General features: G+C 35.3%; 1 protein-coding gene and 1 pseudogene across 1 annotated transcript; both read right to left on the reverse strand.

The window, feature by feature from the left end:
• Window positions 1-5059: 5059 nt before the first annotated feature.
• Window positions 5060-5814, reverse strand: LOC111295029 (germin-like protein subfamily 1 member 14; annotated as a pseudogene).
• Window positions 5815-8839: 3025 nt separating this feature from the next.
• Window positions 8840-9991, reverse strand: LOC111294555 (germin-like protein subfamily 1 member 14). The gene is made up of 2 exons (XM_022887926.2): window positions 9805-9991; window positions 8840-9632 (listed from the first exon to the last, which is right to left on the reverse strand). Exons 1-2 carry the CDS (start codon window positions 9929-9931, stop codon window positions 9085-9087), a joined length of 675 nt encoding a protein of 224 aa, XP_022743661.2. The 5' UTR covers window positions 9932-9991; the 3' UTR covers window positions 8840-9084.
• Between the last annotated feature and the right edge of the window lie 2413 nt (window positions 9992-12404).

A 12404-nucleotide genomic window follows, 5' to 3' on the forward strand; every position in this document is an offset into this window, starting at 1 on the left:
TCGATGATCCAAATTGAGCCTAAGACCATTTCCCCTCTTAGTTTAAAATGATCACTAGTAATTGCTCAAGACAAGTTTGGTCTACTTTACACAGGTTTATTCATATTCGGTTCTATGGAGATAGGGTGTAAATGAATCGAAAATGAATGAACTTTGTTATGTTAGTAATCAATTTGTTTAATTAACGAAACTGAATGCTTTCTTTGTTACAATGCTCTCTTTTCCTTTATTATACTTATTATTCACTATTTTAATTGTAAAAATGATATTCATGAATTGCTGCCGCAGACCGGCTAATGAACCTCTCCAGGAATTTAATTAATTAATTCAAAGAAATAGCATGCATGACTTGAGAAGTAGTCATGCAAGAAAGCCTTGGGAAGATTCAAGAATTGTGGTTTTGCATCTCTGGATAAGTTTCATTGTCTTAGTTGACACAGTTCAATCTGAGATGCTTGCACGCTCAAACACATTAATATAGTTAACAACACGTTAATAAATTACATTAATGTAGATCAATCTCAGATACATGGAAATATTTCTTTTGATTTTTGTTTTAAAGTCAATATAGTTAAATAAACAAAGAAAATATTTGGTATGTAAAGATTGACCAGTTCCATTGCAATTTGTTGATGCAAACATGGGAAGATTAAATACGAAAAGCATAAAGGTGCAGAGTAGCTGGACAATGAATCATTCAGATTTTTTAAAAACAATTAATCACTGCAGACTTGGTAATCTTTCATCTGTTTTTTTTTTTTGTTTTCTCGAAAGAATAATTCAATAATGAAAATGAATAAACCTGTTCAGTGAGTGCTATCTATAAATAGCATGCTTTCATGCCAGATCTTTCACTCCTCACCAGGCAAAAAACTTAGAACAATTTAATCAAGAAAGCTTCCATACAACAATGAAAGGTGTTCATTTCCATGTAGCATTTGTCCTGTTGGCTCTGGCTGTCACATTTGCCTCTGCCTCTAATCCCAGCCCTCTTCAGGACTTCTGTGTAGCAATTAATAATACCAACGATGGTGGTATGTACTTTAATTCTCTATCCGACTTCTTTGGAATGTATTCATGTCAACACCTAAACTATTTGAGAAGTGTTATCTCATTTTCTGTATGGAATTGTATCAAATTGTTAATATTTTTCTTTCCGTTTTTGCAGTTTTTGTTAATGGCAAGTTTTGCAAGGACGCAAAGCTCGCCACCGCAAATGACTTCTCTTTTCCGGGCTCAACATTCCAGGAAATACAGCAAATCAACTAGGATCAAAAGTCACTCTAGTCACTGTTGAACAAATACTAGGGCTTAACACTCTTGGCAGATCTCTTACTCGACTTGACTTTGCACCCAACGGTGGCCTAAACCACCCCCCCCCCCCCCCCCCCCACACACACACACACTCATCCTAGAGCCACAGAAATCCTAGTCGTTTTGGAGGGCACCCTCTACGTTGGCTTTGTCACATCCAACCTGGATAATCGTCTTATCACCAAAGTCCTATACCCTGGAGTTGTTTTCGTTTTCCCAATAGGCCTCATTCACTTCCAGTTCAACATAGGGAACACGAATGCTGTTGCCATTTCTGGTCTTAGCAGCCAAAACCCAGGGCTTATCCCCATTGCAAACGCAGTCTTTGGCTCAAACCCTCCCATCAATCCTGATGTTCTTGCCAAGGCCTTCCAGTTGGACAAGACTGTGGTTACCTATCTTCAGTCCCGATTCTAGTGAGATACCAGCTAGAGGAAAATTTATACACCCATGAAATTTATTTAGCAGCTTGTTCGTAATAATGTTCGACTTGTTTCTCTCATTGAATTTAGTATAATTCTTGGGTTGAAATGTATAAAATAAAGAAGCCGCTTATGTTCTTTGGTTTATGCAATCATCTCTGTATTTTATTTTGATCGATATAATGTGGAAAATTGCATTTTGTTTTTAGTTTGGACCCACCCCTTCTTCATCTAGGGAAATGAATGCATCAGATGATAGTTTTTTTTCTTTTCTTCCTTTTTAGGGTATTGGACTTTGACATGGCATTCACTCATTGGTTTGTCAGTTACAACAGCTGTAACACGGTCAGGATTCAAGGATCATCCGTACAACCATCAAAAGTTCTATATAAACCGTCAACAGTTTTTCTGCCTTTTTCCTGTTCCCCCTGCATTTCAACCAATGAACACAATCTCTCTAACCAAGATTGAAAACTGAAGAATCCAGAAAGGCAGAACTCATGGGTGAAATGAACCAAGAAGCAGACTTTTGAAGTTTCCAATCAAGAAGAAGATGATGTTCAACTCCAAGAATCCATCAACCTCTCCTACTACACCTTGACAGCTTCAAGAACAACTACCAAAACCACCATCCATGCACAACCTGTGCCTCAAATGTCATCGTTTTCTACCCAATGAAACGTCCTTCTCCTGAACCAATCTCAGAACCCAAGTCCAAAAAGCCTTCACTGGACAACCTCCAGTACTTCCTCAAAAGTTTATATTTCATACAGGTTCCTATTGGTCATATTTATATTACTATTTTACTAGTAAAATATAATTTAAAACGAGGTTCTTATTTATATTTGAGGAAAAAAACTGGCATTCTCCATATAATTCAAAGACATAATGCTCGCTTGTTTATGATATCAATAATTCTGGTAATAAATTATCGTGATGGGGTTAACTTTGATCAGACTTCGATATTGTTCAGAGCAGAATGTACCATAAAAGTTGCATAAGGTTCGGTCAGTTGCTTGATAGACATCTACTGAAACCATATATCCGGGAAATGGTTTGCTTATCATTTGCAATAGTTATATGGTGACAATCCCAGCAGCAGTTGTTCTGACTAATCCATTGACCTCAAGGAAGGCCCTGAACTTGAAGCTGGGTAAAAAAATACTTGCTACTGAAATGCCAAGAGATTCTCATGAAGGCTCAAGATCCATAATATTTTCAGGTACCGATGAAGATCATTTGATTGACTGAAATATATTCCATGCATCATTTGTAATCTCAGGATTCAATTTTCTGAAACTATGATTAAATGTCTCTCTAAATCCTCTTTGAAGCACTGTGTCTTCGGCTACTTGTGAACAAATTTAGTGTGTTCTGGATTCTGGCAAATTAAGTTTTGAACTTTCCTAAATAATTTGTGGAACAATAAAATCATCCAATTTTGGAAATCCTCTGATATGTTGCATAAATTCACATGGCTAATTCCAAAACCTTAATTAAAGTATCTCCCAAGGGGTGCTTTCAATGAGATCTATATAAAAGTTGAGATTTGGTCTGAATTTGGAGCAAGCTGTAATAAAGTAAAAAAATTCAAAATCAGCATACAAGGAGGGTTAGATCAGCAGAGATAGACAAGCAATATAAAGTTTTTATGCATTGGTTCTGTGTTACCTTCAAGGAAACAAGTGCTAAAACCAAGTTTATATCTGATAACCTGCGGTCACAAGTTTATATCTGCACAAATTATGAGTAAATCATAATTTGCTACTGACAAGTTGCCACTTCTTTCAAATTAATATTTATTAAAAAAATTTAAAGGTTGTCGGTTCCTATTTAGTAAGTTTATAGATATATAGAAAGCGCATAAAATATCATCAAATATAAACTCAAAAACAGTTTTGCATAGTCTTCTTCATATATCTTTTTCTTTTTTAAATTCATTATTTTCAATAGAGAAATAATTTAATTTATATCTGGAGTAGCTTCAAATACCTAGCAGTTTTGTCTGCTAAAACTTAATTTATTCTTGTAGTTAGCATGATCTAAGATGTGTTAATGAGACAAAAACTAATGCTAGATTTAAGGCTTCTGATTTTATCTCCAATCAATATGTTATATGGTCTCAGTTGACAAAGTCTGTTCTGACATGTTCCTTGATACTTAATCATATATGACAACTGTGCTTATCACATTCACAACATTATTAATTTCTTGCAACTTCAAGTAACCATGCTACATTGAAATTTTCCTGGTCTTTTGATCACTTCAGTTAGCGAAAACTGAACGGGGCTGCTTTAATTGACCTCTGAGAACTATTCCTTGATATTCATAGCCGACTTAATATTCAAAATTTTTTTACAGTAATGACTTGAATTTTGCCTAGTTAGGCTTTCACATGTGACAGAAGATTAAACTTGAAGGCTTCTGTTACCTCAAAGACATTGAATCAAATTTTTGTGAGTGATAACAAACGGGGATTGTAGATAGGATTTAGAGGATATAGGAAAAAAAAAATCCTTGGTAAAAAGATTGTTGAGGGTTTTTTCAAAATAGAGATGTGTTTCTGATATTTTTATGCAGATGCATGAAAATCTCTGTAGTGCCCTAAATTTAAACAAGTGGCAAAGACTAAAGAGTTCTGGTAGAAGAAATGAAATTACTACTACAATTTTTATTCACCTGATCATTCATGTCTCTGGGAAATTTGCAGAAAGATTGCGTCTTTTCCTGATTCTTCAGTTCAGCTCAGAATGAGTTTCAGAGCAAGATTTATCCACGATGCAGAAGAAAGAAAAAGGAAAGAAAAACGAATAGAGGTTGAGAATTGTTGGGTGAAAATGACTTCAAATTCTTTAATCCGGAATTGCAATTTGCTAGACAGCAAGAGTATTTTAGTAAATTGTTATATCACCATCAATAACTGACCGTGTGATTCTTTAATTAACTCATGTCATTATTTAACAAATGAACATCACCATTTTATCCAATCATCCATAACAAAATACAAAATAATTGTTTTGAACCATTGACCAGAATTGTTGACAGCCTAACAAAATACAAATTGCAATAAGAACTTGAATCTCCATTTGTTCAAACTTTAAACACAAAGACAAAAGACACTAGTTCGTTTTTTAGTGTCACTCCCTTCATGATTTAACTTACTAAACATAAGCATAGACAGACTAATTAATATAGGAAAAAGGGAGACATTAACAAAGTGGAGGTACAAGATTGAAAAATAGAGAATGCATGAAAATTATTCAAAACAAAGAAGACAAGGGGTACACTTTATTCAAGGAATTTCTTGATCAGTTGTTATCCCATCAGAACTGAGTCTGAAGATATTTCACCACTTTCTTGTCCAGTTCGAAGGCTTTACTAAGAACATCAGGATTGATAGGTGGTTTAGAGCCAAAGACTGCATTTGCAATTGGGATAACACCTGGATTTTGGCAGCTGAGACCAGCTAAGGCAATGGCATTAGTTTTCCCGACATTGAACTGGAAGTGAATGAGACCAACAGGGAAAACCAACACATCTCCTGTCTTCAGGACCTTGATGATGAAGCGATTGTCCGGATTGGATGTCACAAAGCCAACATAAAGTGTACCCTCTGCCACAACTAGGATCTCTGTGCCACGAGGGTGAGTGTGAGGAGGGTTTAGGCCACCATTAGGTGCGTGGTCAATTCGAGCCAGGGATACCAAGAGTGTTAAGTCCTGGTATTTGGTCAACATTTACAGGAGTGACTTTTGATCCCACTGCATTTGATGTGTTTGCTGCTTCATCGAGCCCGGAAAAGAAGAAGTCATCTGCAGTGGCAAGCTTTGGATCCTTGCACAACTTACCATTTAGAAACACTGGATGAAAAGAAAACGATGATGGTTAATACAACCAGAAGCAAAAGTTAGTGTACATGGTAAGGTTATCGTGATGAACTAAATGCATACCAGCATTCTTGGTGCCATTGACGTTTACACAGAAGTCCTGGGGAGGGCTAGGGTCTGAGGCTGAGGCAAATGTAGAAGCCAAAGCCAGGAGGGAGAAAGTTACAAAGAAATTGTTCACTCCTTTCATTTTGGATCACTTTGCTATATACTTCTAGTACTTCTTTGCTATTTGCTTGGAGGAGAGGTGAGAAATTTTACTTGGCAAACAAGGACTATATATCGATGAAGATCCAGTACAGTGGTCCTCATTATCCCATATATTCCAGTTTTGTTTATGCTATATTCGCCAAGAATATTTTTCATCTAGAGGTAGGTTACAGTATTGAACCCATATATGAACTTTTCATTTGGATAATTGAGATTTGATATTTTCGAAGTTTCCAACTTATGAGATTCTAACTGCTTTGATTCAAAGATTTCAGATTTTGTCCCATAACAAGAATCTTACAAGTTTGAATTTAAATATTTATATATATATATATATATATCATAGTAGAACTTTAGAACTGATACGAAATTGGGACGTTACAAACTCTTCTTAATACAAAACACATAAATCCATCGAATCACAGTAAACGTTGTGTAAACCCAACACAAAACATACACAAATTACAAGATTACACAAGATGTTGAGATTTCATCGTGTTGGAATACTATTTATGAAGACTCGCATCCAACTTGCGAAGTGTTAGCTGTTTTAATAAGAAAATCTTCCGGTTTTATCCGATAAAAAACACTTTACAATTTGTTGAGAATACTCCATAGGATTAGAGAAGATTGAGAATATCTTATGAGTATTGATTGTTGAGTGAGATTGATTTGATTTGATTTGTATATTTGTAATTCTCTACAACTATTGGATCTTGTTTCTCATCCGTGGACGTAGGTCAGTTGGATCAAACCATATTAAATTATTGTCTCTTATGTGATTGATTGATTGTTCGATTATGCTTTCATTGGTGTGATTGGATTGAGGTTTTTTGGCCAAACAAGTGGTATTAGAGCTGTGGTAATCTCTAACACTAATAAGGTAAGCAAATTGTTGAAAAATGTGGCAACAACTAGCCGGCAAACTTGTATAGTGTAATCAAGAGAAAATAATGAAGAGTAGTTGAAAAAATTGGGAGGTGATGACGACATTGAACCATAAGCCAGTCAGAAAACATATAATCGAAAATAATGTAACAGATTGCAAACATCCAACACCAATGTCCATGGCCGACCGAATATTCCAAAATTTCTATTTTAATAACGCAAATCATGCTAGTAGTCTTCCATTGTTCTAGACTTATCATAGTTTTTGTTTTGACGAAGGATCACCAATTGAGCTTAACCTAATTGGTTTATACAGTCACCGCTACGAAATACTATTCAACAGGTAGGAATCAAATCCCAGCCCCTGCAATCGGTTTGCTTATCATCGGCCGCAGCCTGTCTACTACAAAAAAAAAAGAAAAAAGGAGTACTAGTTATTGTTTTATACAAATTTGGTTTTGATATTTATTAGGTATCCTATGAAACAAACCTTCAGTCATTTATGGCAGTTTCTATTTCACACAGTTTCCTATGGCTATTGGTCATATTTCTATTACTATTTTACTAGTAAACTATAATTCAAAATGAAGTTCCTATGTATATTTGAGGAAAAAAACTGGCATTTTCCATATAATTCGAAGACATAATGCTCGCTTTTTCATGATATCAATATTTCGGGTTATAAATTATCGTGATGGAGTTAACTTTGATCAGACTTCAATATTCTTCAGAGCAGAATGTACCATAAAAGTTGCGTAAGGTTCGGTCAGTTGCTTGATAGACATCTGCTTAAACCATATATCCAGGAAATGGTTTGCTTATCATTTGCAATAGTTATATGGTGACAATCCCAGTAGCCGTTGTTCTGACTAATCCATTGGCGTCAAGGAAGGCCCTGAACTTGAAGCTGGATAAAAAATACTTGCTACTGAAATGCCAAGAGATTGAAGGGTCATGGCCCATAATTCTTTCAGGTACCTATGAAGATCAGTTGATTGTCTGAAATATATTCCATGCACTATTTGTAATCCTAGGATTTTCCAGATTCAATTTTATGAAACTAGGATTAATTAAATGTCTCTCTAAATCTTCTTTGAAGCATTGGGTCTTTGACTCTTATGAACAAATTTAGTGTATTCTGGATTCTGGCAAACAAGTTTGGAACTTTCCTAAACTTGCATGAAACATAAAATCAACTAATTATGGAAATCCTCTGATATTTTGCATAAATTCACATGGCTGATTCCGAGTCCTTAATTAAAGTATCTTCCAAAGGGTGCTTTCAATGAGATCTTTCTAAAAGTTGAGATTGGGCCCTAATTTGGAACAAGCTGTAATAACATAAAAAAAATCCAACACAAGGAGGATTAGATCAGCAGAGATGCAAAAGCAACATAAAGTTTTTATGCATTGATTCTGTGTTAACTTTATGGAAAAGAAGTGCTAAAAACAAGTTTATATCTGACAACCTGCAGTTGGCAAAAATTATGAGTAAATCATAATTTGCCAGTCACAAGTTGCCATTTCCTTGAAATTAACATTTATTAAAAAAAAATTTTTGACGTTGCAGGTTACCATTTAGTAAGTTTATAGAAATATAGAAAGTGCACAAAATATCATCAAATATAAACTCAAAAACAGTTTTGCATAGTCTTCTTCATATATCTTTTTCTTTTTTAAATTCATTATTTTCAATAGTGAAATAATTTAATTTATATCTGGAGTTGTTGCAAACAGCCGGGAATTTTATCGGCTAAAACTCAATTCATTCTTGTAGTTAGCATGGTCTAAGAAGTGTTAATAAGACAAAAACTAATGCTAGATTTAAGGCTTCTGATTTTGTCTCCAATCAATATATTATATGGTCTCAGTTGATAAAGTCTGTTCCCACATGTTCCTTGATCCTCAATCATATATCAGGACATTCTTAATTTCTTACAAGTGCAATTAAACAAGCATGCTATACTGAAAATTTCCTGGTCTTTTGATCGCTTCAGTTAGCGAAAAATGAACGGGGCTACTTTGAATTGAATTGACCTCTGAGAACTGTTCCTTGATATTCATAGCCGACTTGATATTCAAAAAATTTTTTAGAGTAATGACTTGAATTTTGCCTGGTTAGGCTTTCACACATGACAGAAAAGTAAACTTGAAGGCTTCTGTTACCTCAAAGACTTTGAATCAAATTTTTGTGAGTGATAACACGGTTTTATTCAATACTAGTTTGTTCATACATAAAATGATCTCAGATCACAAGGAGAGAGGAGACTCGACTATGGAGAGGTCCATTATCTACCAGCTTGTTTATTGTACGATAGTACCATAATAAGTAGAATAATATGATTTGGCTTTTAAGTTACTTGTTAACCTGATCCGAATCGGGATTGAAGATAGGTAACTGCTGTCTTGTCCAACTGGAAGGCCTTCACGAGAACATTCGGATTGATTGTTGGGTTTGAGCCAAAGACTGAATCAGCAATAGTGACAGCCCCTGCATTTTGGCTGCTGAGACCAGCAAAGGCAACAGCCTTAGTTTCCCCTATATTGAACTGGAAGTGAATCAAACCGATCGGGAAAACAAAAACATCTCCAGGGTTTAGGACTTTAGTGAAGAGACGGTTTTCTGGGTTGGATGTAACAAAGCCAACGTAAAGTGTGCCCTCTACAACAACTAGGATCTCAGTTCCTCGAGGGTGAGTGTGAGGAGGGTTTAGGCCACCATAAGGCGCATAGTCGATTCGAACCAGAGATATGTCAAGAGTGTTAAGTCCTGGTATTTGGTCAACATTGACAGTAGTGACATTTGATCCAACTAGATTTGATGTGTTTCCTGGCTTGTTGAGGCCTGAATAGAAGAAGTCATCTGCTACAGCAAGCTTCGGGTCCTTGCAGAAGTTCCCGTTTACAAACACTGCAGGAAAGAAATGTTAGTTGATATATATCATCTCATGCAACAGTAGCATACCTTTCGGCAATGTTATTATATTAAAATATTGCTCCTAAGCTGAATGTCCTTCAGCTCAGGCATTATTAGCATCATGTTCATGAACAATAAAGTAAAGTTGACGCAGACGAATGCCTACCGCCATCCTTGGTGTCATTGATAGCCACACAAAAGTCGTGGAGAGGACTGGTGTCAAAGGCCGAGGCTAATGAGCAAGCAAAAGCCAAGAGGGCATAAGCAGCAAGGATAGAGTGCATTCCTTTCATTATAGGATATACCGGCAATGTTTTATCTGACTTTGCTAGTTGTTTGCTATTGTTTTGAAGAAGAGTGGGAAACTTTGCAGGACAGACAGCTATTTATAGATGGAAACCAATGACCTGGGTCCCTATTTTCCATAACTAACAGGTAAAGACTTTTCAAGAGCAATCATTTTCAAGTACTCTCAGCAAATTTATCCTGGTTTATTACTAATTCTATGTAGGCATATGCTTAAAATGCTGAAAAATGGCCGTGAAAGTTGTCATGCCTCTGTCTATGGTGTTTTTGCAGTGTCGGTTGGATTTGAAAGTCAGACAATGAGATTGAAAAGAATCCAATCTTCTGTTGTTTGTCTCCGAATTCTACACTCTTTACTTTATGGTAGGGGTGTAATCGAGCAAATTTAAATCGATACAATATTAAGCTCGAGCTTGGGCTTGATTTCAAATTCGAGGCTTGAAACTTAACTCGAACTGAATCGAATTTTATTTTTTTAATTTGAACTCACTGGAGATAAAAATTGAGTTACTCGAACTCGCTTGATTAAACTCGATTAACATGTAAAAATAAGTTCGATTTTTATATTTGACAAAAGCTTGATTATTTGTATTTAAGCTATATTTTATCAATTAAAATAATTAAAAAATAAAAACTTGATTAGGCTTGTGAATTACTCGAGCCGGATATAAGAATGCTTGAACTCGGTTCGATTGATAAATCAAGCTACTCGAGCTTAATTTGATAATAACTGAACCGAATTTAAATTTTATTCGAGTCGAACCCGACTAATTTGTGAGTACGAATATATTATTTATACTCCTACTTTATGGGCTCTTACCTTTTATCCAATGCAATGCCTTAAAAATATCTATCATCCTGACTTTTCACCACACAAGTTGAATGTTATAACTTATTTGTCAGTACAATAAGTTAAAATTGCATATAATTTTCTACCTTATCTTGCTATGAATGATGGCAAGACTTTTTGTTTCCCTTGGTGGTCTATTTTTTCTCTTTAATTCAATTAAGGTAATAAATGTTCATTTATACTTTTATTATTTTGGTGCAACAGGCCAACAAATTTTACAATATAGAACCAATCAAGTGATATACGAATAGCTTGATTCATGGAGCACAAATGCAATAAATTAATATTAGGCTTAGTGCTTGTGATTTTATCTGGTCTATTCTGACATGTTCATAGTTACTTAAGCTGTGACGTTTATGCTTATCACATTGAAAACACAAAATTTCTTTTAAGATCAATTAACCTTGCTCTACCCACAACACTTTTTACTATTAGGCCACTTAGCATATCTGGAGTGGTGTAGAACTGGTGCTGGAAGAAATGGTCTGAGAATTTTGAATAATCTGTTGGAACTCTTCTGATTGAACACACCTTGAGTATTGAATATTATACACAGGCTTACTCTATGAACATTGAACTTGATGCTTTCTATGTTCATTGAACTAACCAGCAAAGCAGATTGCTCAAAGAAAATAGCCAAATTACTTGCACAACTTGATCCATGAAAATTAAGGAAGAGTTGTTAAAAGATTAACGTTAAGCCACAAACAATCCACATTAAGCAAAAGAAATCACATGGTAAGGGGATTGCAGCATTTAAGACTGATGTTCACAACCTACCTAACTTTAAGAAATTTCTTTCACGTGGCAAATAAGTAAACGGTGCATCAGAGTTTTGCTATTTTTAAGGGTTGTCGGTGAGATTAGTTCGGATAATATTGAAAACAGCAATTGAGATGAGATTAATTATTATAGTGGTGAAATTGATTACTGTTATAGTAAAATTAAAATCGAGAATAAAAAATGACTGTTATAGTTTCTTGTCTTTGTACCGTTGATCGGAGGGTAAAAAGGAAAAAAAAGAAGATGATGCAGGGGTACAAAGGGGAAGAAGGGCTGCGGTGGAGAGAATGTTTCTAACTGGTGCCTTAAGGTCCAGTGACGATTGGCACCTCCAGCACGGCCAGAGAAACTTCAATCGTACCGAAGCATGAGATCAAAACCTACTACAGAGGCAGTTGAAGCTTCAAATCGTGCCGCCTCGCTGATAATCGATGATCCAAATTGAGCCTAAGACCATTTCCCCTCTTCGTTTAAAATGATCACCAGTAATTGTTCAAGACAAGTTTAGTCTACTTTACACAGGTTTATTCATATTCTGTTCTATGGAGATAGGGTGTAAATGAATCGAAAATGAATGAACTTTGTTATGTTAGTAATCAATTTGTTTAATTAACGAAACTGAATGCTCTCTTTGTTACAATGCTTTCTTTTCCTTTATTATACTTATTGTTCACTATTTTAATTGTAAAAATGTTATTCATGAATTGCTGCTGCAGACCGGCCAATGAACCTCTCCAGGAATTTAATTAATTAATTCAAAGAAATAGCATGCATGACTTGAGCAGTAGTCATGCAAGAAAGCCTTGGGAAGATTCAAGAATTGTGGT

Source organism: Durio zibethinus, chromosome 14 (genome assembly GCF_047325235.1).
Source record: "Durio zibethinus cultivar Kanyao isolate XHJ-2024 chromosome 14, ASM4732523v1, whole genome shotgun sequence".
Lineage (NCBI taxonomy): Eukaryota > Viridiplantae > Streptophyta > Magnoliopsida > Malvales > Malvaceae > Durio > Durio zibethinus.

What these genes read in the sequence shown, in the direction of transcription:
- LOC111294555 (XM_022887926.2), bottom strand. Translation starts at nt 9,931, where the DNA reads ATGAAAGGAATGCACTCTATCCTTGCTGCTTATGCCCTCTTGGCTTTT. An exon ending in CAATGACACCAAGGATGGCG is followed by an intron (nt 9,633 to 9,804) that starts GTAGGCATTCGT and finishes TCTTTCCTGCAG; the next exon opens with TGTTTGTAAACGGGAACTTC.